The sequence below is a fragment of the Schistocerca gregaria genome, chromosome 10 (genome assembly GCF_023897955.1).
Source record: "Schistocerca gregaria isolate iqSchGreg1 chromosome 10, iqSchGreg1.2, whole genome shotgun sequence".
NCBI lineage: Eukaryota > Metazoa > Arthropoda > Insecta > Orthoptera > Acrididae > Schistocerca > Schistocerca gregaria.
Window position 1 is genome coordinate 224,053,469 of NC_064929.1, and position 27,050 is coordinate 224,080,518.

Sequence of the window (27,050 nt, forward strand, 5' to 3'; positions counted from 1 at the left end):
AACTTCCTTCCACATTACAAAATAATGTAAAAGCAATTTATTAAAAATTACTTGCAAATATGTTCTCTTGACCTGTCCAATATCATATGTACAACAGTACAATTCTATGATTTGTATTAACTGTTTTGTTTAAGATAGTAAATTGCCTTGCTACAAAATAATATAAAAGTCAATTTATAAAAATTACTTGTAAATAGCCCTCTTGACCTGTCCAATATCATATGTACAGCCGCAGAATACTATGATTGCCTGGATCAATAAAAATTCGATAGAATACAAATCAAATGATTAGAGAACTGTATGAAGCCAGATGAATAAACCATATTTCACTCATGTCTATGCATACATAGCAACACTTTTCTAGCTGATGGCTGGTTTCCCCAAAAGACGTTTCTATATATTATAATCGAATGAAAATAGCTAACATAGCATTTTGCATAGGTCTGAGATTTGGTTTGCTATCAATACGTAAAACCAGATATTTTGAAGCATCTACCCTAGCTACCTACTGGTCATCCAGTTTTTCTTACATATAAAGATCGTGGTTGAACCACATCGTCATATTCTGATTTCTCAGTTTCTTCGGATATTGCTTGAATTAAAAGAGTACATTTCGTCCATATCAAACATAAAAAGAGTAAAACGGGACTTTGTAATTCACAACTGATACATGGCTCTCGACTTGCCAGTTCTCTCTCTCTCTCTCTGACATGCCGTGCGTCGAATGCGAACGCGGGAAGTATATTTTGTTGCTGTGCGTGTTTGAGTTCTGTGAGACTTGTTTATGTGTTGACATGTTCGACTGCTTTTGGTATTCTGCTAACGGAACGGTGTTGTACGTGTACAAATTTTGAGGAGAATCTAGTGAATGGAACTTTGCGAAATTTACGGGTCTTGAGCTGATGTGTTATTCGTTGTGTTAAAATAAATACATTAGTTAACACCGCACAACTGGCGTCCAACAGCGATTCTGTGACAGCTGTAAACACCAAAACCGCGTTTCGTTTTAAATACTTATATTTTTGTTTTGTGAGACTTATTCAGTCGCCGAATTGAGAGGTACATATATCTGGAAAACTAGTATTGGCATAAACAAATTAACTTTGGATACTAGTGACATGCACCATCTTAGGATATAGGAAAATACATCCAAATGCTTTGTTTTTCCAATATCACAATACCAATTTCATGTACGATGATCGGAGCAGAAAAAGGTTAGTGTTGCACGTTTGATAAACTACCTTTACAAACATAATTTTTATATTGACATGTCGTGATTTCTTTTAATTTCCAGTAACAATTGTGTATGTCGTTTAGTGTGTAATAACTGTGTTAAAACAAGTCAACTGATACTTGCAATTGAAGTGCCAACACTGACTGAAAAGGTAGGTTTCTTACGTATTAACAAACACGAAGTGAAATTTTGGAAGAAACATTGTGTGCAGTCGGTAACATACGTTTGTTAATCGCTCAAAGCTCGAACTACCTCCTGTTAGACACAGAGTTCAGCGTTCTTCGGAATGAAAAGTGGTCTTGTAGGTCTATAATGAACCCAAAGGCCCGTATTTCTTTCGCCAACTCATATAGCAGGGAATCGAGAGATCGTTTTAGCTAATAGAGTTAATAGTAAACTTTCATTACCATTATATTTCAGCATTACATCTATGCCACGAACAATAATACCAATAATAACAACAACATCAATTATTATCATCGTTATTCGGTTTACTCATTGTGATTGGCGTAACATCAATTCCCGAACTTCGTCTTCAACGTTTTTTAATGTAATGAAGCACATTTATTGCCTATAAATAACCTCACTATCTTAACGCCATTAAAATAGTATGCATCAAATACACAATATAATGCACATGATTATACAAAACTTCAATGGATTGACTGGCGACATTACAAGTTTATAATATAATTAATAATTACTTTTATAGTGTAGAAGGGGATGGCAGCTAACCAGCCATAGTGTTTGTTTTCTTCTTCAGAAATATGTTTTGTTCATTATTTATTTTTTTCTTGAACATTTAATACAGTGGTGTAGGATGTGCCAAATACATTTAAGATATATTTACACTGTTATCCAACATGTATGAAGTTGTTTTATATCAGGCAACAGTGGAGCAGAAAGTTAGGGCCTTTCAAACTGGACCATCCTAGCATTCACTTTATAGACTCGGGGAAACCAGTCAGGATGGCCATACCAGGGTTAAACTTCAGTCCTCAAGAGTACCATGACATGGTACCTCCTCACTTGTTATTTGCTTTACAAACAAACAATAAATAATGCAATAACATATCTAGAATCTGCTGTTAACTCGATCCATATGCAAGAACTATAAACAATAACCCACTTGAATGTGAAAACTTGTACAGGTTCTGAAAGCTTATTTAATAATTAGTGCCTGTTATTTCATAGCAGTTAATTGACTTTGGCAATATGTAGTACAATGTCTAAATCAATAGAACAGTATGCCACAAGTACTGAAATTCAAAAACCTTTTAATCACCATAAAACTTTGTGATATATCGTTCAGAAAACTCTGTAGTTGCATACACTATAGTCATTTTCCTTTTTAAAAAATTATTAGTGTGATTTTTTCCTCACACATTTAGAAAAAATAAAGTATTTTCTATATTGGGAGGACATTTCATTTTTATTATTTGTATCTAACACATTGTTGATCCTGTGACAAAATCTATGTGGGAAGTTAAGTTAGCCTAACAGGAATACATTGGTATTAAAAGAAGGCATTTGGTATGTTTATCAAAGACATAAAATTTCTCCCAAAATTCTAAATGTCCTTCCATAACAAATTGATGACATAATTTCAGTATAAAATATAATGAACAGTTAATATAAAATTTTCTTTTCCATAACTTCCAAATATAAGAGTATTATGATGTCTTCAGTAGCATAAATCCACATGAAACACGACTATTTAATAAATGTTTGTTTTGTAAAACTTGTTACGGAAGGACATTTGTTATAAATGTCTATAGCCTGATTACTTCAAAAGCCTGAGTGAAGAATGTAGGCTGTAATTCCATGTGCTATATAAGCAAGTGTATCAAATATTTACATGCTGAGGGATCTTGTTAATATTGTTAGTATTTATCTGACAACTTCCAAATATTTTTATAATTATTAACAGTGAAGAAATAACGTAGCCTACCCTGCAGAGGATAGGTGACATTGTTATGTGCAACACTTTTGAAAACATGTAAAAAGAATTTCTCAGTTTTTTGACATTGTAATTTTTAATTTATACTCAAAACAAACAAGGCATATGTTTGTGCAGCCAGATGGTGTGTCATTTGTTGTGCCTGTGTAGAACACAGCATAGTGGTTGCAGCTTAGCTTGTAGATCACGTGACTGTTAACACACGCAGACCTGCCATTGGTGGAACAAATGATATTTGTGACCAGTCTGGAGTAGGTGCGGTTGGAGGAGACTCGGGGCAGGTCTATTAGAGGGATACGAGGCGAAGGGTTGGGAGCAGGTGTCGTGTAGACAAGGATACTGTTTAGGCTGGGTGGGTGGCGGAATACTACTGTGGTAGTGGTGGGAAGGATAGCGGGTAGAATATTCCTCATTTTGGGACTCGACAAGATTTAGTCGAAACCCTGGTGGGGAGTGCGATTCGGTTGCTCCAGTCTTGGTGTTTAGTTATGGGGCGAATGCTCTTTTGTGGCCAGAGTGTGGGTAAGTGGGTTGTAGTAGGTCACCGGAGAGACGAGGCACGGGAGATCTGTTTCTGTAAAAGGTTGGGAGGGTAATTAGAGTCTGTGAAGGCCTCAGTGAGACATGTGATATATTTAGAGTGAGACTGCTTGTAGGTCAGGAGGTCAGTTGAACACCGGGAAAGGTAGCGTTCAGTTGCAGCAAACCCACTGGCATTAGGGATCTTAGTGTAGAGGGAAGTGACGTTGAAAGTGATGAGCAGGATGCTGTGTGGTAAAGAAACAGGAATTGTGGAGAGTCTGTGGTGGAAATGATCCTTGTGTTTTATGTAGGTGCATAGGTTGTGGGTAAAAGGTTGAAGGTGTCAAGGGAGCAGAGGTTCTTTCTGGTGGGCACAGAAACTGGCCACAATGGGTTTTGGGTTTATGGACTTGGGGAGGTGTGTAGAAGGTAGGAGAGCGGGTTCAGAGAGAGCTGGGGGGAGAGTGAGAGAAAGAGAGAGATAGGGGGGGGGGGTGGTCTCTGGGGAGAAATTCTGGAATAGGCCTAAGGATTTGAGGACTGACTTAAGACTCTGTTGGATTTTTGGAATGGGGTCACTGTGGCAGGATTTGTTGGTGGACGAATCTGACAGCTGGTGTAGTCCTTGCGGTTCAAAACCGCAGTGGTGTAGCCTTTGGCAGCAGGTGGGGCTATAAGGATGAGATCGGATTTTGGGTGGAGGATTGCCGTTGTGTCTGCAGATGTAAGGTTAGCTTCCACGTCGAGAGACTCGGGGGGGAATGACGGTGAGGCGAGGTTCGAGGTTAAGAAACTGTGATGTTAACAGGGGTGATTTTAGAGTAGTGGGGGATGTAGGAGTGAATTGAGTCGGGGGCAGTGTTCGGCACTGGCTTAGAGTCGAGTTTGGTCAGTAGGGTGGTTGCTGTAGGTACCTGGAGGAGGAGGGAAGTTCGGCACGACTGAATTTGGGACCGGGGCAAAACGTAATGCCCTTGGAAAGGTCCGATACTTCTGTGGGAGTAAAGCTTTAGGAAGAAAGTTTCACAACTTTGAGGTCTTTTTAGTAGTTAACTGTGTCATTTTTGACCAAGAGCCTAGTAATCTGCCTGGTTTTTTGCAATCAGGAAGGAGGCATTTGGTTATGGGACTAACCGTTATATGTGGAGTAAGAAAACTCAATGTGTTACTCTTCTAGACATGCACCTTGAATTATTAAGTGTTTACTCTAATGATTAAAAGAGGGAGTGACTGGCAAATAATCTTAAGATTTACATGTTTTGTGATACTGGAGACCCATGGGTAGGAGTGTGGAATGCCTGCCTTGTCATGTGCAAAGGTAACCACTCACTATATAATAGATGGGACTTTGAGCAGCAGACTGACAAGGGTGAAGTCAATTTGTTCAGATTCTAGTTTTTGCTAATAAAATGTTTTTGTAATTATCTCGAGCGTGTGCTCAGAATTGAAGTCCCCTGCCGTTATTTTAATGAAAAAAGTGCATTAGATTGTGCTTTTCATGTAGCCGTTGTGACGAATAATAATTGAATTGTATATCTTGCAGTGGCAGCGACATGTGGTGTCGAGAGAAAGAGGCCATTCGTGTCCTGCATCAGATTGAATGGAGTCCCCATTCTTCCGCCACTAGTAAGTAGCGCTTTCCTTAATAATTTGTTAATTCTTTATTATGGTGTTTCAGTTTGATGCTGTATTACAGGTTTGCCACAATTTCTGTATATCTGGGAATTTCAAACTTGTCAGGGGGGGGGGGGGGTAGAAAAATCTCATTTTTGTCGCAGTAGATGAAACGGTTTGTTTACTGGGATGCCGTGCACCGTCACTGGCTGGGTGCAGCTGAGTACGTGCGCTGCTTCCCCACTCCCTCATTCTTACTGCTTCTCCCCTTCTACCACCCCCCTCAGCTTGCCGTTAGTGCTGCCACCAAGTCTTGCCGCTAGCCTAGCAGCTGCCGATTAGCGGCAGGAAGACGTGAGGAGTGGTTTGTTCGGATTCGGATCCGATTCTCAGAGACTGTTGACGCAATGGCCGGAGACGGCGGTTGTGTGTCCGTGAGTTGTCTCTGAGTGATTGTGTGAAAGTATAAGTGCTCTCATTTTCTGACAAAGCCTATGGCTGAAAATTTAGTTGTGAGAGTGTGATTGTCTTTCCTATGTGCCTGTCTGTGGCTCAGCAATCATCTTTACAGGGATATGCCACCGATTCTCAGGGTATTCAAGCAAGATATCTGCTGTGCGGATCGATCACCCTGATCTCATTTCATAAACACGGTGTAAGTGACATGTAAATAACTTTCCATATGAGTGGACTTGGAAAAGATAGGCTAAAACCGCAGGCCATTTTTGTGGGTGTATCTAGTGGATCAGGCCTACAGAACTGAAGCCCACAGCTTGTCACTAATGTGCAGATCCTGCCTGCTGTATCTAGTCACACCGATCGGCCCGCAGGCTGGTTCTGTTTGTGTGACTTAATGTAGCGGATTTTTATGGTTTTTCCACAGACCTAGGACTGCAGTGCTCTTCGGCAGGCTGTTGGAGATATGTGAACAAACATTTTGTAGCATGCATAGTGGCGCACAAGATGTGATTTGCAGAGTGCATTAGACTCTGCAGAATATACATGTTCCGTGTTTGTTGATGGGACAACGTAATATAATTTTGTAGTCATAATATAATTTGGTAGTCAAATGTATTAACATGTGTTGTGTGAATAAAGCATAAGTTTATTTTCTCCCTTAAATAGTAGTTACCTGTCATTTAGCTGTGTTAATCTGCATAAACTACATCAGGTTATGGGGCCAGGTACTGGATTAAACTGAAATAATAAGCTTTAAGGTGACATGTATTTGCGCAAACGGTGCGCGGAAGTTCGGTTAAACGTGGGTTGTGTACGCTATACAAAGAAGAAAATAACTGTAAAATGAATACAACTCAGATACCGCAAATAGAGCAGCTCGTTGGGCACGAAAATTACACGACCTAGAAATTTGCCGTTGAGGCGTATTTGCGCTTGGGTGGCTAATGGGACGTTGTAAATGGTAAATTGGCACCTATGGAATCAAGTTTTGCAACTAAGGATTGGAAGGCGAAATCAAAACTAATCCTTTTGATTGATCCAGTGAATTATGTTATGCGACAGACTGAAAAATGCATTTGAAGATGGTGGTTTAACCAGAAAAGTGGGATTACTTCGTGAGCTGATAAGCACAAGATTAATTAAGTGTAAAAGCGTGGATGAATATGTGAATAAAATAATTTCAATCTCTAATCGTCTGAGGAATATTGGTTTTGAAATTGCGGTTGAATGGTTTGGAACTATATTGTTAGCTGGACTACCAGAGAAATATTTGCCAATGATTATGGGTTTGGAATGTTCCGGAACATCAATTACAGCGGATAGTGTTAAAGTATGATGTTCAGTCAAGGATTGAGACTGGAATTTCCACAGTTGACAGATCTAAGTTAAGGTGTGAACCTGCAGGAAAAGTGGATCTTAATTTGCTTGTGAATGGGGAAAAGGAAACTGTTACTGCTCATGATGTACATTGTGTAAATAATATTGCAACTAATTTGTTGTCGGTAAGCGAAATAGTAAAGAAGGGTAATAAAGTTATCTTCGATGTAGAGGGAGCCAAAGCGATAGACTTTTGTGGTGAGAGGTATTTGCAAAGTGAATACAGTTCAAAATACTGCTTAAACAGGAAATCACTCTGTTTATGCTGCAAAAGGTTTCTTGTGGCACAGGAGACTTGGACATTTGAATAGGAAAAGTATGCCTTTAGTGAAGAATATAGCAACTGGAATGGAAAATTATGGAATGAATAATGTTCAATGTGAGGTATGTTTGCAAGGGAAGCAGGCTTGATTGCCATTTAAATAGTCAGAGCAGATCTACCAGAGTCTTGCAACTCATACATTCAGATCTCTGTGGGCCTATGGAGAATGAATCCTTAGGAGGTAGCTTCTATTTCCTGACATTCATAGTTGATTTTTCTAGATACATGCTTGTTTATTTTATAAGTAGTGAGGACCAAGTAAATGGTGTATTTTTTATTTATTGCAGAATGGTCGAAAGACAGACTGGGAAGAAAATTAAAATTATTAGATTAGACAGAGTGGAGTTGTAGAACGAGCCAACAGAACCACTGTAGAAAAGGCAGGAAGTATGTTAAGCGATGCTGAGCTACGTAAGTGTTTTTGGGCAGAGACTGTGTCAACAGCAGTGTATTTAATTAACAGATCACCTGCCAAAGCTGTGAGACACAAGACACCTTATGAAGTATGGACTGGGAAGAAACCAGATCTAAAGCACTTAAATCTTTGGATGTGAAGCCATGGTTCAGATTCCAAAACCATTAAGAGGAAAGTGAGGCACAAAATCTCAAAAATATATTTTTGTTGGTTACTGTGAGGATTCAAAAGGCTGCAGATTTTATAATCCTGTGAATAAGAAGATAATAAGTAGTAGAGATGTAGTATTTTTGGAGGATTATAGACCTAAAATAAAGGAAAGTAGTCAAAGTGATACAGTAATGCAACCAAGCATAATGTGTGATAGTGCTGAAACAGAGATGGAAAGTGAAACAGAGGAAGACAAGAACAAAGAGGAAGCTGATGCGCTACTCGAGAATGAAATTGGAGAAGAAGGTTCAACAGGGGAATTCAGTTTAGGGCGGTATTCACGTATAGCAAAACCAAAAGAATATCCAGATTATGAAATGTAATGCTGCCCAAACAATCAACAATGAACCAATCACAGTTGATGAAGCTTTAGCAAGTACAAATGCTCAAGATTGGAAAAAAGGCTATTGAAAAGGAGCTGCAATCTTTTGTGGATAATGATACATATGAATGGGTTGACATGCCTGAAAATAAAAAGTCACTAAGAACAAGATGGGTGTTTGGTATTGCACTCTCAGGTTTTTTAAGACTAAAATTCAAAGCCAGACTGGTAGTTAAAGGATATTCCCAGAAAGAAGGAATAGATTACAATGAAACTTACTCACCAGTGGTGAAGTATTCATCATTAAAATACCTTTTACCTCTGTCAGTAAAGGAAGACTTATTAATTCATCAAATGGATGTGAAAACAGCTTACCTGAATGGAAGACTGAAAGAGGAAATATATGTGATTCTACCTGATGAAGTTAAGTGACCTTATTAAGGGGAAGGGAGCATTCAGTGTTTGAAGAAAGCCATATATGGATTAAAGCAAAGTGGCCATTGCTGGAATAAATGTTTGCATAAAAGGCAGATCCCAGTATATATTATGAAAGGAGCAATGAAGAAATTGTAATCATGGCCATATGGGATGATGATTTTTTATTTTAACCAATAGTGAAAGCCAGATCGACTTTTTTCAAGAATAGTTATGGACGGAATTTAATATGCATGATTTAGGGGAAATTAATCAATACTTAGGCATGAAGATTCTAAGAAGTGCCAACAGAGAACCATATGTGACTGGAACAGAAAAGGGAGGTAATGACAGTGGCACGTAAAGTGCCCTCCACCACACACCGTTGGGTGGAGATGCAATCGACTACTGGGCGGATATCGCAGATGGTAGTGCTAATTTTACTGGATACAATTTCCTTGCGGGTAACTGCGTCAATTGCTCAAAGCCTGGATGTGATAGAATTCGCTGTCTTTAATGTACACTGTGAACAGCAGCGATTTACCTTGGACGTAGCAGCCATTACTTCAGCGTCTGTGGAGGACTCTTCGTCCAGGAGAGAGTGCTCGGCCACTGACTTCCCTGTCGGGAAATTTTCATTGCTGTCACAAACCTGGTTGGATGCACTCTGGTAACAGATTTTCTTCAGAAGGTATCAGTGTGGTTTCGCAGTCCTCACTTGCAATGAAACTGCTTTACTGTATCTTCACGTGGGCAGTGGGTTCAGTTGTCCCACTTCAAACACTCTAGCTGCAGGTGCTGGTAATATTGGTTATGCTGATGGCATTTCTATGCAAATGAGGTGCCATTTATGATGTTGGATGATGCAGGAGGTAGTGTGTGATGTCGAGGTGTCTGTTTCTAAGGAAACGGTAAGTTTGAGTGCTCGTACAGAATGTACCACTGCTGCCTCTCACAGTTATTGTTTAGTTGTCCATTAAATACAACCATAAGTACGAGAAGTGTAGGGGGAATGAGCAACTCTGGGATGAACACCACAAATGTTTCCGAGTGTGTTTCTACAGTAATGATGATGTACAAAGATAGCTGTATGTCTTTGCACTTAATTTATTCTCGAATAATTTACTTTTGATTATAAATATACACGATTTTCAGTTTATAGGCCATTGGCAGCCATACATTATTTACATTGATATTTATGACAAATATGGTTTTGGACAGTTTATCAGCTGAGAAATTAACGTATTGTGTCACACCTTTGACACTCTCGGGTTGCGGTGCCGACGTATTGTAGGCGGGGTGGTCAGAAACAGTCTTGTAAGAGTATTGTACAGTACGTTGTGCTCGGACATAATTAAGAAAAAAATTTGTATGTTGCACCATTTCCGAGTTAATTAGCATTGCGTGTGCAAATTCGAATGGGCCTCCAGGTACAATAGTGTCAGTTGTTCTTGTGGCACAGGTGATAGTGCACGCGACTTCCCAGACTTTGGCTTGAGCTCGATCCTTACCACTGTCACGTGCCCAATTTTTGTATCTCTCTCTTGTTCGGTTTTAGGAAACCGAACGGAGAACACATTTGTCAACTCCTCTCTGGGGGGTCACTCTAATTTGAGCACAGAGTGGTCCAATTGGCTAATTTTGATGCCGATTAACTGGGTAACGTCACTATATAGTGAATATTTTCATAACCATTATTTCTCAGCACAACGCAGCGTGCACCACTCTTACTAGCTATTCAGGCTGTTTTTGACCACCCTCTATAGTTTCCCTTTTTATAGGCATCACTTCCTTTGTATCATTTCTAGTCAAATCTAATTTTTTAATACATTTCAGTGTGTCATAGTTGCTCTTCCATAATACTTATTTACTTTAATTGTTGTTGGTTGTTATTTTCAGCTGGACAAAAGCACCAAAACAATGGCAATGGAAGCAAAGAACAGGGCACTGCAGTTGGAAATGCAGCTGGGGTGGACTGATGGCTACCAAGAACAAAAGTGTGCCAAGAAGTTGGCAGAGAAAAGGAGAGAATATGCGGTTAGCTTGTCAGATCAGAACGGTACGTGCGGCAGAGGTCCCAGAGATGCGAGTGAGGCTTTCCTGCAGTGTACTTGTGGTGGAAAAGGACGACATCACATCTTGAGGAAATGTACCTCCGCACCGTGTCTGACGGACGGATCACCGAATGCCGTGCCGTGGAGGTCGCAGGCAGGCAGCTCTTCTGCCAGAAGGTCGACGATCCTTCCTTTCTTTCTGTCTACGGGCTCGGCAAAAGTTTTGAGAAAGTGCAGTTCTGCAGAATACCTGCCAGTGAAACGGCAGAGCGAAAATAAGTCGGATTCGGAGTGCGCCCACTGTAGGTGCGCCAGAGAACCTGATCGTGCTGTCATATCTAGCAGCCGGTCATTTTCCTTGGAGCAGCAGAGAGCCATAAATTCCAAAGTCAGTTTGCCAGCTAAGGTTCGTGACAGAAACGGGCCACAGATCACATACATGAAAGGCGGGGGTGTCGCATCTGCCGAGTCCGAGCTCTCTCTCGTGTCGGCGTCGCCCCAGAAGAACGACCCAAGTGACAATTCTGCTTCAGACTCCACGTGGGCGGTGAGCTTCTACAGAAAGCTGTTGCCCCTGGAGAACGAGGACAGGAACTTCGACTCTGACTCGTCAGACGAGGTCGACGGGAGGCAGCCGCCGGGGACAGGGGGCTCGGGAGGCGGCTCGCACAGCGCGTCGTCGGACTACGTCACGGCACGGGAGAGCAGCGTGGTGCTGCTGGACATCCCGCCCGCCCCTGGTGCCGACGACAACTGGAGCGGCGGCTACCGGCTCGTTCGCCAGGGCTCGTACGTCCTGGATAAGCCCAGTGAGGCACTGTTGGACCACCTGCAGAAACAGAGGACGGGCGAAACTGGGCTTCATCACCCTGTCAGACCTACAAAAGAATCGTCAGTCCAGACAGCAATAGATGGTAAGTCAGTTTTTGTTCTTATGTAATCTGTTTGCTGTAGTTTTTTGCAGGTATCAGTTGGTACTCCTTTATGTGTAGCAATTGGAGATTATATGTGATAGTTCCCAAAATATGAATTTTGATGGAAAGTGTTGTGACCTCCCCTGCTCCCTTTGCTCCTGTTGTGACTTGCCGATCTTTCAAAGTGCCCCCGCGCAGTTACGCGCTTCCTCTACATGCGGCGCTGTCTGCCAGCCGTGCAGCAGCAGTGCCACTTAAGTGGCAGCCAGCCAGCGGCTGCTAGACTTGGACTCAGTTATGATTTGACTGTTAAAGTGTACACACATCTTACTCTGTTTACTTGATCTGTGACTCTCACGTATTGTCGTCCCTGAAATATATTTGTTCAATTTGAAGTTATAACAGCTCCATTTCTTTCGCTGATCTTTCCTCTTTTTTCTCCCTTCTTCGTACTGTGGCTATATCTCAGGGTTTTCATTGCAGAAATGTAGTAAGAAGGGGCACATATGTTGTGGTTGACGATATTGTAGTACTGTGAGGGAGCATCACTCATGCCTCTGGTTTGAGAAGTCTGACGACTGAAGTACAAAGATTTCTTAAAAGAAAAACAGGTATGTGCTCTCTTTTCTTTTAAAACTATAAATAGTAGTGTAGCCAGTACTATCTATCGTTCAACTAAACTGAATGTGTGTGAAACCATTGATGATGTTCCAATCTCGAAAGAAATTTATTATACCAGTTACTGAAATAAAAAAAACTCATCCAATCCAGAAGTCACTCACAGTTAAAGTAATCAGTTTCTGATGTGTATATAGTGGTTGTTAATACTTAAAAGATCGTTTCAGTAATTCTATCACTGTCCGTTTATGAGTTGCTAAGCAACGTATCAAGAAGCTGACTATACAATGATTAATATTTGTCATATCCCGACAGTAAATCGCTTCTCCCCTGCGTTAGTAATCAAGACGATTACTATGCTGCTCATACAAGTCTTTGATAGTTATTATCAAACTAATGTCTGTAAATATATTAAAAACAAAGATTCCAAGACTTACCAAGCGGGAAAGCGCCAGCAGACAGGCACATGAACAAAACACACAAACACACATACAGAATTGCTAGCTTTCGCAACCGATGGTTGCTTCTTCAGGAAGGAGAGGGAAAGACGAAAGGATGTAGGTTTTAAGGGAGAGGGTAAGGAGTCATTCCAATCCCGGGAGCGGAAAGACTTCCCTTAGGGGAAAAAAAGGACAGATGTACACTCGCGCACACACACACACACATATCCATCCGCACATACACAGACACAAGCAGACATGTCTGTAAATTGTGGTTAATGTTACAGAAACACTGGCTACGATAATGCCCGATATCCAGCCGCGTATCTTAAACTCTGCGCTGATATTTGAGTATTCGCGCGCGATTTGTTTGCGCCAAAGTCAGGCCATGGTTCCCTAGAATAATTTTTAAATAAACTGCTGGTTGTAAATTAACAATTCTATGCCCTTCATGTAAGCTGCAGCATATCCGCACTCGACGACTACTTGATCGCGTACTCGAGCAACACTGAACGTTTTTGCTCTTACAAAGAGAGAACACATCATGGGTAATGCATCAAGGTGATTTACTGTGTCAAAACATATTTATATCTATCTCATTAAAATTCACCACCTATTAAATGTTGTACATAATTAAATTCTTTACTCTGTAAATAATCAATAAAATTTAGAAATGAATGGCATGTATAAAAAAATCTCAAGTTCATATGACATCATGGGTCACTACTGCCCTACACTCACATGATGCAAAGTAGATCTGACTATATAGTACATACTCATGTAACGTTACAATTTTTACCTGTATACTGAAGTACTGCCAGGGTCTCCACATACATCTTCCTCCGATCAGTGTGGTAAACGGCTGTAGGACGGGTGGTTTGTTTCCTTGTCGTCGAATGTATTTCCATTGTTTAGTTTAGACTAGTTTTTCCACTTGGCAGTGGCCAACCTGAAAGAGCAATAACTTTGTATTAAGTTTTGTTGTAAACTTGGGAAAATCACTGCAGAAACAGACAGACAGTTGGAGCAAGCTCGTGGAGGCAATGCGTTAGGTCAGACATGGAGTTGTGATGCTATATATAATTAAAACAATGGTCATATGTCGACTGCTGATGTTTGTTCCAGTTCACAGTCAACTGGAGTCTGATGATTAAATGTCCACAAAGAGAGGGATTTGATTTTTCAAGATCATAAACGGATCATCTGAGACTCTGCAACAATTTGGGAGTAAGTTACAGTACATACGAATGTATTTTATCACAAGAATTGACACGAGGAGGAGTCCAGCAAATTGCGTCAATGTGCTCAGAAGCGACATCATGTGGAGGTCTCCAGCAAACTTTGACTGCTCCTAAACTGTCCAAACTTTAATTTCAAAAGTTGGATTTGTGACATGTGCCTGAAATTGAGCACAGTTGTTGCAATGGAAGTGTCCTGCTTCACCTTGACCGACAAAAAGTTAGAGAGAGTAACATTGAGCCTTTGTTGATCTTTTTCTCATATATTATTGGAATTGTACGTAAAGAGTTTGTCCCTCCTGATTGTATGCTCGATAAAATTTCTTTTGTGCCGATTCCAAGATGTTTAGAGGAGGACAGGAGGAGAAATGGTGTAGAAGTGCCGTACAATGATTGTGTACTCAACTATATCAATATATGACATTATGTGGCCTACAGTATTGAGGAAATTTTTTGTTCTCCACACACCATACTCACAAGACTTAGCTTTGAATGACTTCTTCCTCTTCTTTGAGATGGAAGTCGAGTTGAAGGATCAGAGACTTGATACGGTAGAGGAATTTCGGGCAGAATGGTTGTTGGTAATAAACGTACTAAGAAAGGACTGCAGGGTGCATTTCAAAATTGACAAAAACATTGTGGTCAGTGTATCCTTTCGCAGGAGAACTTCTAAGGGTAAGGAGCAGAATAAGGCCTAGATAAGATATAAGAATTAAATTGATAAGTTTTGAGAAGTTATGGATACCACCTTATCATCATCATCATCCATTACCAATCCCTAGCTTCACAGGTGCACTACAGGAATGCTTTAAACCTTTCCCACCTTCTCTCTTAACCGGCCCATTCCATGTCTCCTCCTTCCAGATTCTGCCTTGTTTGAGTGCTCCACCATTTTTGGGGCCAGCCTACAGTTCTCTTGTGTTAGTTCTTTTCGAACCACTTTCTTGCTGTTCCTGTTCGATTTGTCATCTTTACATACTGAATCCATTCCGAATGTGACGTTTTTAGGCCTACATGTAGTGGTTAATTTGCTTGTAATTTTTGACAGAGGCCTTCATTGCAGATTGTATTTTTTCTTACTTTTTGGTGGGGCAGATCTAAGTAACACTCCACATGCTGACGTATCGTGCGTGACAGAGGGTATGACAGTCATTTCCTCTCCTGTTTCAGTTGCAAATTGTGTGAGGCAAAACAACTGTCTATATTCCTCTGTATGCTCTAATTTATTTTGTCTTGTCTTTGCAGTCTTTACATGTAATATGTGGGTGGCAGTAGAATCATTCTGCAGTCAGCTGCAAATACCATTTCTCCACATTTTTTTAAGAGTGTTTCACAGAAGTCCATACATAGGAAAAGAAATCCACTACTGTACAGCTACACTATTGTTGACAAACAGCTGGAGACAGTGTCTGCCGTAAAATATCTAGGCATAACTATCCGGAGCGACTTTAAGTGGAATGACCGCATAAAATGGATAGTGGGAGAGGTAGACACCACACTCAGATTCCTTGGAAGAATCGTAAGGAAATCATCAGAAGAATCTTAAGGAAATGTAACTCGTCCACAAAAGAAGTGGCTTATAAGGTGCTCGTTTGCCTGATTCTCGAGTATTGTTCATCTGTCTGGGATCTCTGTCAGGTAGGACCGATAGAGGAGATAGAGAAGACCGAACGAGCGGCGCGTTTCTTTCCTGGGTCATTTAGCTGGAGAGGAAGTGTTACGGTGATGCTAAACAAACTCCACTTGCAGATGGTACAAGGGAGATTTACTATTAAAATTTCAGCACAGCACTTTTCAGGAGGAGTCAGACAACAAATTATTTCTCCCCCACGTACAGCTCGCATATTGACTACGAGGAGAAAATTTGAGAAATTAGAGCCAATACAGAGACCAACAATCATTCTTCCCACACACTATTTGCGAGTGGAACAGGATTGGAAGGATCGGATAGTGGTACCGAAAGTTCCCTCCGCCACACACCATTAAATGGCTCGCGGAGTACGACGTAGATGTATATCACCTTCCTTCTGAGGATCCCCATTTGAGTTCACGAAGCATCTCTGCAATATCCACGTGGTGATAAGCCATATTGGTAACAAATGGACGTAGCAGCACACCTGTGAATTGCTTCGATGTCTTCTTTCAGTCCAATCGGGTGGAGAACACAGAGACTGGACCAGTACTTGAGAATAGGTAGTACAAGTGTTGTGTATGTGGTCTCCTTTACAGATGAACCACACTTTCCCAGAATTTTCGTAATAGACCGATGTCAACCGTTTATCATCCCTACTATTACCCTCATGTGCTCATTCCGTTTCGTATTACTTTGCAATGTCACACCTATATATTAAACTGACAAGAGTGTGAAAGCAGCTCATCACTAATACTGCAACGAAACGTTACAGGAATGTTTCTTGCTCATACACATTAACTTACATTTAGAGCGAGCTGCAGCTCATCACACCAAACATAAATTCTGTCTACGCCATCTCGTACCCTCCTACAGTCGTTCGGCAGCAACACTACCCGTACACCACAGTGCCATCAGCAGTTAGCTGCAGATAGCTGTTCATTCGTATCTTCCAAATCATTTATGTACCTAGAAAATAAAAGCGGTCCTATACCACTTCCCCAGGATACTCCCGATAATATTTCGTATCTGGCAAACACTTACCATTCGGGACAACACGGTGGGCTCTATTAATTGTGAAGTCTCAGAGCCACACACGCCTGGGAACCTGTTTAGACATTCGTTAGGAGGCTGCAGTGTGGCACCGTGTCTAATGCTGTCCGGAAAACTGGGAATCTGCCCATTTCCCCTCATCCCCGGTTTACAGGATACATTGTTTTGTACGAGCTAGACTCGTGAATGGGAGCTTTTCTGTCTTGAGGAAAGGCCTGCTGAATCCACTGCACAGTTCTTCCTATTCCAGTCCTGTCACAGGTTTATCCTATCCCGTCAGGGGCCGGGCTACCTGTGAAAGCGGCTGTGTCGTGTACCAGGTGTGCTGCAAATGTTTCCTATTTCGGTACGACTGCCGACCACCTGTCCTCCGGGACGAATGACCGTCGCCAAACTGCGACAGAGAGCAAAATGTGGCAGAGAGCGCTGCCAAGTGTAACGTGCTCCATTTCTGTGGCCGCTTCACTACCTGAGCTGTACGGATTCTTCCCTCCACTACTAGTTTTTTGAAACTGTGCAGATGCGAGCTATCCGTACCACACATTCTCCACGCTCGTAAGTATCCCGGGCTCGGGCTCAGTAATGTACTGTCCCCACACACCCCCACCCGACAGTTTTCACCCCAGAATGAGATTTTCACTCTGCAGCGGAGTGTGCGCTGATACGAAACTTCCTGGCAGATTAAAACTGTGTGCTGGACCGAGACTCGAACTCGGGACCTTTGTCTTTGGCGGGCAAGTGCTCTACCAGCTGAGCTAACCGAGCACGACTCACACTCCATCCTCGCAGGAGAGCTTCATTGAAGTTTGGAAAGCAGGAGGTTGTGGCAAACGGAGAGGCTGGAAGCTGATAGGATAGACGAGCTGAAAAGTGAAACTTTCTGGCAGATTAAAACTGTGTGCCAGATCGAGACTCAAACTCAGGACCTTTGCCTATCATGTTTACAGTTAGTAGCAATATATGTTTTTCTGTGCTGCTGACACTCCGCCGTAGAGTTTCCGTTGTTTAAATTTGTTGGGTATTAACAAATACCGCTTTTTCAGAACTGCTTTTCTTGCTATAGCCAGTCTGCGTTTTATATCCTCTATACTTTGACCATCATCGGTCACTTTGCTGCTCAAGTAAGAAAACTGATTTGATTTGACTGCATTCCATTACAGTCGGCTTGCTTTTGTCGATGTTCATCTAATAACCTCTTTCGAGGGATTATACATTCCATTCAGATGCTCTCCCGAGTCTTTTGCCATCTCTGACAAAACTGTGACATCATTGGGAAATCACAAAATTCGTGTGCCTTCTCCTTAACTTTAACTTTCTTTCAAATTTTTCTATGTGTTCTTTGTCGCTTACTTAGTGTACAGATTACCTTCGAGGAAAACATATGACCCCTTCTTGACCGGTGCTTCCTTTTCTTGTTGTCTGACTGTCATAACTCGTCACGTTCCACCGATTCTTTGCCGTGATAGTGGGTGGCAAAGTGAAGTCTGATCGGGAGCTGAGACTTCCTATTATTCAAGCTCGCTCACCTTATTAATTCAACACACTCGTCAATACCCTCTGATCCAATTTTGTTCCTGGAAGTGCTGCAATTCCTGCTGTAAGTGTAACAGTACAAATCCTAAATCCAGTTCTCGAAATAAGTACGACACTTCTCATAAAGTGTGTTCCATATATTGTACTCCCGTTTCCTGTGACCGTGCAGTACAAAACTGCTTCGTTATTCAGAACATAGCAAATACAGTGATGTGAACTAAGAGTCCGAAAATGATCTGTCATATGTAACAGATTCCAATCGGGTAAGTATATAACACATTTTATCTTGTCGCCACGACATCGCAGGCACTGTCACAGCCAGTCTTCCTCAGTGGTTCACACAGTATCTCCGAAGCAGGAACCGAAGACACGGAGTAAACTGCCCGACCGGCAGGTATTGCGAATGTGGTACGATGTCTATCTTTGACCCAGCTTGCAGATCTGTTGTGTCCATTCATTTCATAATACACATGCATAAGTAAAGCTAACATCTGAAAAGTAGGTTATTCTAAATCATTACGAAAATAAACTTTTTTTGTAGTGGCAATTATCATTCTTTTGTTCAGAAAATGCTTGTGTGGCACTTCGCTTCACCAGAATGATAATGCTACACTAAAACCTGTAGTTTTGTTTCTGTGCGAGCTGTAAGTAATCTTCCACTCCCTGTGTTTTATCCGTGCTACAATCAAAAGTATAGTCCAGTCGGCATTGTCTTTTTCTAAATGTACAAACACGGTAAGTGTAGGTTTGCCTTTCTTCAAACTAACCTCTTAAGACAAGTTATCGAGTCCATAATCTCTTCAGTGTTCCTACATTTCTCTGGAACCCAAAGTGAACTTCCCCGAGCTCTACCATTTCTTTTCCATTCCTCTGTAAATAATTTCTGTCACTATATTGCAAATGTGATTTATTAAACTGATGGTTTGGTAGTATTCACATTGGTCAACACCTTTCTTCTTTGGGACTGAAATTTTTACATTCTTCTTAATGTCTGAGGATACTTCCTGTGTCTCACATATCTTCCACATTAAGTGGAATAGTTTTGCAATGGCTCTCTCCCTCTCCCCCTCCCCCCTTCCCCCTCCCCCCTCTCCCCCTCCCCCCTCTCCCCCGCCCCCCTCCCCCCTCTCCCCCTCCCCCCTCTCCCCCTCCCCCATCTCGCCCTCCCCCCTCCCCCACTCCCCCTCCCCCCTCCCCCTCTCCCCCTCCCCCACTCCCCCTCCCCCCTCCCCCTCCCCCTCCCCCCACTCACCCTCTCCCCCCTCCCCCCTCCCCCTCTCCCCTTCTCCCCCTCTCCCCCTCTCCCCCTCTCCCCCTCTCCCCCTCTCCCCCTCTGCCCCTCTCCCCCTCTCCCCCTCTCCCCCTCTCCCCCTCTCCCCCTCTCCCCCTCTCCCCCTCTCCCCCTCTCCCCCTCTCCCCCTCTCCCCCTCTCCCCCTCTCCCCCTCTCCCCCTCTCCCACTCTCCCCCTCTCCCCCTCTCCCCGTCTCCCCGTCTCACCGTCTCACCGTCTCCCCGTCTCACCGTCTCACCGTCTCCCCGTCTCACCGTCTCCCCCTCTCACCGTCTCACCGTCTCCCCCTCTCACCGTCTCCCCCTCTCCCCGTCTCCCCCTCTCACCGTCTCCCCCTCTCCCCCCGTCTCCCCCTCTCCCCCCGTCTCCCCTCTCCCCCCCCGTCTCCCCCTCTCCCCCCGTCTCCCCCTCTCCCCCCGTCTCCCCCTCTCCCCCGTCCTCCCCCTCTCCCCCCGTCCCCTTCCCCCCTCTCCCCCCGTCTCCCCCTCTCCCCCGTCTCCCCCCTCTCCCCCCGTCTCCCCCTCTCCCCCCGTCTCCCCCTCTCCCCCCCGTCTCCCCCTCTCCCCCCGTCTCCCCCTCTCCCCCCGTCTCCCCCTTCTCCCCCCGTCTCCCCCCTCTCCCCCCGTCTCCCCCTCTCCCCCCGTCTCCCCTCTCCCCCCCGTCTCCCCCTCTCCCCCCGTCTCCCCCTCTCCCCCCGTCTCCCCCTCTCCCCCCGTCTCCCCCTCTCCCCCCGTCTCCCCCTCTCCCCCCGTCTCCCCCTCTCCCCCCGTCTCCCCCTCTCCCCCCCCCCCCGTCTCCCCCTCTCCCCCCGTCTCCCCCTCTCTCCCCGTCTCCCCCCTCTCTCCCCGTCTCCCCCTCTCTCCCCGTCCTCCCCCTCTCTCCCCGTCTCCCCCTCTCTCCCCGTCTCCCCCTCTCTCCCCGTCTCCCCCCTCTCTCCCCGTCTCCCCCTCTCTCCCCGTCTCCCCCTCTCTCCCGTCTCCTCTCCCCGTCTCCCCCTCTCTCCCCGTCTCCCCCTCTCTCCCCGTCTCCCCCTCTCTCCCCGTCTCCCCCTCTCTCCCCCGTCTCCCCCTCTCTCCCCGTCTCCCCCTCTCTCCCCGTCTCCCCCTCTCTCCCCGTCTCCCCTCTCTCCCCGTCTCCCCCTCTCTCCCCGTCTCCCCCTCTCTCCCCGTCTCCCCCTCTCTCCCCGTCTCCCCCCTCTCTCCCCGTCTCCCCCTCTCTCCCCGTCTCCCCCTCTCTCCCCGTCTCCCCCTCTCTCCCCGTCTCCCCCTCTCTCCCCGTCTCCCCCTCTCTCCCCGTCTCCCCCTCTCTCCCCGTCTCCCCTCTCTCCCCGTCTCTCCCCTCTCTCCCCGTCTCTCCCCTCTCTCCCCGTCTCTCCCCTCTCTCCCCGTCTCTCCCCTCTCTCCCCGTCTCTCCCCTCTCTCCCCGTCTCTCCCCTCTCTCCCCGTCTCTCCCCTCTCTCCCCGTCTCTCCCCTCTCCTCCCCGTCTCTCCCCTCTCTCTCCCCGTCTCTCCCCCCTCTCTCCCCGTCTCTCCCCCCTCTCTCCCCGTCTCTCCCCTCTCTCCCCGTCTCTCCCCCTCTCTCTCCCCGTCTCTCCCCCTCTCTCCCCGTCTCTCCCCCCTCTCTCCCCGTCTCTCCCCCCTCTCTTCCCCGTCCTCTCCCCCCCTCTCTCCCCGTCTCTCCCCCCTCTCTCCCCGTCTCTCCCCCCTCTCTCCCCCGTCTCTCCCCCCCTCTCTCCCCCGTCTCTCCCCCCTCTCATCCCCGTCTCTCCCCCCTCTCTCCCCGTCTCTCCCCCCTCTCTCCCCGTCTCTCCCCCCTCCTCTCCCCGTCTCTCCCCCCTCTCTCCCCGTCTCTCCCCCCTCTCTCCCCGTCTCTCCCCCCTCTCTCCCCGTCTCTCCCCCCCTCTCCTCCCCCGTCTCTCCCCCCTCTCTCCCCGTCTCTCCCCCCTCTCTCCCCGTCTCTCCCCCCTCTCTCCCCGTCTCTCCCCCCCTCTCTCCCCGTCTCTCCCCCTCTCTCCCCGTCTCTCCCCTCTCTCTCCCCGTCTCTCCCCCCTCTCTCCCCGTCTCTCCCCCCTCTCTCCCCGTCTCTCCCCCCTCTCTCCCCCGTCTCTCCCCCTCCTCTCCCCCCTCTCTCCCCCTCTCTCCCCCTCTCTCCCCCTCTCTCCCCCTCTCTCCCCCCCTCTCTCCTCTCCCCGTCTCTCCCCCCTCTCTCCCCGTCTCTCCCCCTCTCTCCCCGTCTCTCCCCCCTCTCTCCCGTCTCTCCCCCCTCTCTCCCCGTCTCTCCCCCCTCTCTCCCCGTCTCTCCCCCCTCTCTCCCCGTCTCTCCCCCCTCTCTCCCCGTCTCTCCCCCCTCTCTCCCCGTCTCCCCCCCTCTCTCCCCGTCTCCCCCCCTCTCTCCCCGTCTCCCCCCCTCTCTCCCCGTCTCCCCCCCTCTCTCCCCGTCTCCCCCTCTCTCCCCGTCTCCCCCTCTCTCCCCGTCTCCCCCTCTCTCCCCGTCTCCCCCTCTCTCCCCGTCTCCCCCTCTCTCTCCCCGTCTCCCCCCCTCTCTCCCCGTCTCCCCCCCTCTCTCCCCGTCTCCCCCCCTCTCTCCCCGTCTCCCCCCCTCTCTCCCCGCCTCCCCCCCTCTCTCCCCGCCTCCCCCCTCTCTCCCCGCCTCCCCCCCTCTCTCCCCGCCTCCCCCCCTCTCTCCCCGCCTCCCCCCCTCTCTCCCCGCCTCCCCCCCTCTCTCCCCGCCTCCCCCCCTCTCTCCCCGCCTCCCACCCTCTCTCCCCGCCTCCCACCCTCTCTCCCCGCCTCCCACCCTCTCTCCCACCCTCTCCCTCCCCCCGTCTCCCTCCCCCCGTCTCCCCCCGCCTCCCCCCGTCTCCCCCCGTCTCCCCCCGTCTCCCCCCGTCTCCCCCCGCCTCCCCCCGCCTCCCCCCGCCTCCCCCCGCCTCCCCCCGCCTCCCCCCGCCTCCCCCCGCCTCCCCCCGCCTCCCCCCGCCTCCCCCCGCCTCCCCCCGCCTCCCCCCGCCTCCCCCCGCCTCCCCCCGCCTCCCCCCGCCTCCCCCCCCCGCCTCCCCCCCGTCTCCCCCTCCTCTCCCCCTCCTCTCCCCCTCCTCTCCCCCCCGTCTCCCCCTCCTCTCCCCCCCGTCTCCCCCTCCTCTCCCCCCCGTCTCCCCCTCCTCTCCCCCCGTCTCCCCCTCTTCACTCTCACTCTCTCTCACTCTCGCAGATCTCAATTACTTCTTAGGGTATGTCTTCTAGTCCAAGGACCTTGTTGCCACTCAGGTCTGTCAGCGATCTATCAAATTCTTTTCACAGTGTTATTTCTCTGATCTCATCTTCACCAGCTTACTCTTCCCTTTCTGCAATATTGCCTTCAAGTTCATTTCTCTTGTCTAGCGCTTCTATATACTCCTCACACCTTTCAACATTCACTTCTTGGCTTAGTATCTGAGCTGTTGATATTCATACAGCTCCTTCTCTTTTCTGCAAAAGTATTTACAGACAGCGTCTATCTTTCCCCTAATGCTTCTATGGCTCTGCAATTTTCCTCTAACTACCTTGTACTTTATGTCAGTCTCCTACTTTAGACATACGCACTGGCTTTTGCACGCTTCATTTGCTACATTTTAATATTTCCCCTTTTGTCTGTCAAATAAAAATCACATGCATCATTTAAGAATTTATCCAAAGTCTTGTCTTTTTGCCTATTTCAACCTCTGCTTACTGCAATGTATCACCTCTCATAGCTACCCATTGGATTTATTTCCCCACAATCTCTTCAGTTTTAATCTGCCATTCATAACCAATAAATTATGTTCCGAGTCCACATCTACATCTACACATGTTTTACAGTTCAAAATAAGTGTGAGAATTTTTCTGCCTTTCCATTAAATCATAACTTTGAAATCTTATGTTCTCCATTAAACTGAAAGAAGATTTGATTTATAGAAATGCTTCCTGTTTTTCAGTATTGTCAAATCACATATGTTATCGATGTTCTTCCCACAACTTGCATTACCAATTCACACGCAGACTTTTTTTCTCCAGAGCTCGAGCTGCCGGACGTCGAAGACGACACTGCGGACCTGGTGGTGAGTTCGAAGGTGTCGGAGCTGCGGGAGAAGCTGAGGAAGAGGTTCGACGCGGCGATGGAGGCGCTGCTGGTGAGGCAGCGGGCCGAACAGGAAGCGCTGGCCAGGTCGTTCCTGCAGGTGCAGCAGTCGGCACGGCTGCAGGTGAGTGCCGGGAATCCCTGTGTTACTGCCACTGGCGGCTTAAGCAGGTCAGCTGCTGTGGGCTGTGGTGTTACTCTGTCATGTATGCAGCTGACGCCATAGTTTCTTTAGCATTTGGTCGCAGGACTTTGCACAGTGACTATCTGACCTACTTCTCTAATCTTTAGATTGTGCCTTGAAAAATTACAATAATCCAATGTACATTAAATTTTGTACGTTCTCAAACAGATCTCTTTAAATGAACGGCAGCACCTGTGCTAGAGGTCATTCGCTGAGCGAACACAAAGTTTCTTCCAGATCGACTGACCGAACTAGTTCATTATGCTGTATGTCTTCTCAATATTCTTGGATATACGACGCGGAGATATTGGTGCTCTTCCGGGGCGGCACGTCGCCCTGCGAGGAGACTCTGTTGCCTTGCCCGAGCGGGTACTTCTTCTCGACACACCTTCATAAATTGTCGTGAATGCCTCATTCTGAAGGCACTAGTCAACCCCAAATATATCTCACCACGTGTACGTACCTCCCCCCATGAACCATGGACTTTGCCATTGGTGGGGAGGCTTGCGTGCCTCAGGGATACAGATGGCCGTACCACAGGTACAACCACAACGGAGGGGTATCTGTTGAGAGGCCAGACAAACGTGTGGTTCCTGAAGAGGGGCAGCAGCCTTTTCAGTAGTTGCAGGGGCAACAGTCTGGATGATTGACTGATCTGGCCTTGCAATATTAACCAAAACGGCCTTGCTGTGCTGGTACTGCGAACGGCTGAAAGCAAGGGGAAACTACGGCCGTAATTTTTCCCGAGGGCATGCAGCTTTACTGGTGTCCTCTTGGGTAAAATATTCCGGAGGTGAAATAGTCCCCCATTCGGATCTCCGGGCGGGGACTACTCAGGAAGACATCGTTATCAGGAGAAAGAAAACTGGCGTTCTACGGATCGGGGCATGGAATGTCAGATCCCTTAATCGGGCAGGTAGGTTAGAAAATTTAAAAAGGGAAATGGATAGGTTAAAGTTAGATATAGTGGGAATTAGTGAAGTTCGGTGGCAGGAGGAACAAGACTTTTGGTCAGGTGACTACAGGGTCATAAATACAAAATCAAATAGGGGTAATGCAGGAGTAGGTTTAATAATGAATAGGAAAATAGGAATGCGGGTAAGCTACTACAAACAGCATAGTGAACGCATTATTGTGGCCAAGATAGATATGAAGCCCACACCTACAACAGTAGTACAAGTTTATATGCCAACTAGCTCTGCAGATGACGAAGAAATTGAAGAAATGTATGATGAAATAAAAGAAATTATTCAGATAGTAAAGGGTGATGAAAATTTAATAGTCATGGGTGACTGGAATTCGGCAGTAGGAAAAGGGAGAGAAGGAAATGTAGTAGGTGAATATGGATTGGGGCTAAGAAATGAAAGAGGAACCCGCCTGGTAGAATTTTGCACAGAGCACAACTTAATCATAGCTAACACTTGGTTCAAGAATCATGAAAGAAGGTTGTATACATGGAAGAACCCTGGAGATACTAAAAGGTATCAGATAGATTATATAATGGTAAGACAGAGATTTAGGAACCAGGTTTTAAATTGTAAGACATTTCCAGGGGCAGATGTGGACTCTGACCACAATCTATTAGTTATGACTTGTAGATTAAAACTGAAGAAACTGCAAAAAGGAGGGAACTTAAGGAGATATGTCCTGGATAAACTGAAAGAAACAGAGGTTGTACAGAGTTTCAGGGAGAGTGTAAGGGAACAATTGACAGGAATGGGGGAAAGAAATACAGTAGAAGAAGAATGGGTAGCTTTGAGGGATGAAGTAGTGAAGGCAGCAGTTAATCAAGTAGGTAAAAAGATGAGGGCTAGTAGAAATCCTTGGGTAACAGAAGAAATATTGAATTTAATTGATGAAAGGAGAAAATATAAAAATGCAGTAAATGAAGCAGACAAAAAGGAATACAAACGTCTCAAAAATGAGATCAACAGGAAGTGCAAAATGGCTGAGCAGGGTTGGCTAGAGGACAAATGTAAGGATGTAGAGGCGCATATCACTAGGGGTAAGATAGATACTAACTACAGGAAAATTAAAGAGACCTTTGGAGATACGAGAACCACTTGTATGAACATCAAGAGCTCAGATGGAAACCCAGTTCTAAGCAAAGAAGGGAAAGCAGAAAGGTGGAAGGAGTATATAGAGGGTCTATACAAGGGCGATGTACTTGAGGACAATATTATGGAAATGGAAGAGGATGTGAATGAAGATGAAATGGGAGATACGATACTGCGTGAAGAGTTTGACAGAGCACTGAAAGACCTGACTCTAAACAAGGCCCCCTGGAGTAGACAACATTCCATTGGAACTACTGACCGCGTTGGGAGAGCCAGTCCTGACAAAACTCTACCATCTGGTGAGCAAGATGTATGAAATAGGCGAAATACCCTCAGACTTCAAGAAGAATATAATAATTCCAATCTCACAGAAAGCAGGTGTTGACAGATGTGAATATTACCGAACAATCAGTTTAATAAGCCACAGCTGCAAAATACTAACACGAATTCTTTACAGACGAATGGAAAAACTAGTAGAATCAGACCTCGGGGAAGATCAGTTTGGACTCCGTAGAAATATTGGAACACGTGAGGCAGTACTGACCTTACGACTTATATTAGAAGAAAGCTTAAGGAAAGGCAAACCTACATTTCTAGCATTCATATGCTTAGAGAAAGCTTTTGACAATGTTGACTGGAATACTCTCTTTCAAATTCTGAAGGTGGCTGGGGTAAAATACAGGGAGCGAAAGGCTATTTACAATTTGTATAGAAACCAGATGGCAGTTATAAAAGTCGAGGGGGCATGAGAGGCAGCAAAGGACTTGGAAGAGCAGTTGAATGGAATGGATAGTGTCTTGAAAGGAGGATATAAGATGAACATCAACAAAAGCAAAACGAGGATAATGGAATGTAGTTGAATTAAGTCAGGTGACGCTGAGGGAATTAGATTAGGAAATGAGACACTTAAAGTAGTAAAGGAGTTTTGCTATTTGGGGAGCAAAATAACTGATGATGGTTAAAGTAGAGAGGATATAAAATGCAGACTGGCAATGGGAAGGAAAGCGTTTCTGAAGAAGAGAAATTTGTTAACATCGAGTATAGATTTAAGTGTGAGGAAGTCATTTCTGAAAGTATTTGTATGGACGATAAA

The 27,050-nt window shown here is 45.6% G+C and overlaps 1 protein-coding gene across 2 annotated transcripts in view; it reads left to right on the forward strand.

Annotated features, from left to right (window-relative positions):
* The first annotated feature begins 659 nt into the window (after positions 1–659).
* LOC126293559 (uncharacterized) overlaps positions 660–27,050 on the forward strand; it is a 96,288-nt gene continuing 69,897 nt past the window's right edge. The window contains exons 1-4 of one of the 2 annotated variants that reach the window (XM_049986838.1): positions 660–1,214; positions 5,260–5,342; positions 10,749–11,817; positions 23,653–23,840. In XM_049986838.1, the coding sequence (XP_049842795.1) occupies positions 1,154–1,214; positions 5,260–5,342; positions 10,749–11,817; positions 23,653–23,840 (1,401 nt within the window). In that variant the 5' untranslated portion in view covers positions 660–1,153. The remainder of the gene's footprint in view (positions 1,215–5,259; positions 5,343–10,748; positions 11,818–23,652; positions 23,841–27,050) is intronic. The other variant, XM_049986837.1, reaches the window with a different exon arrangement.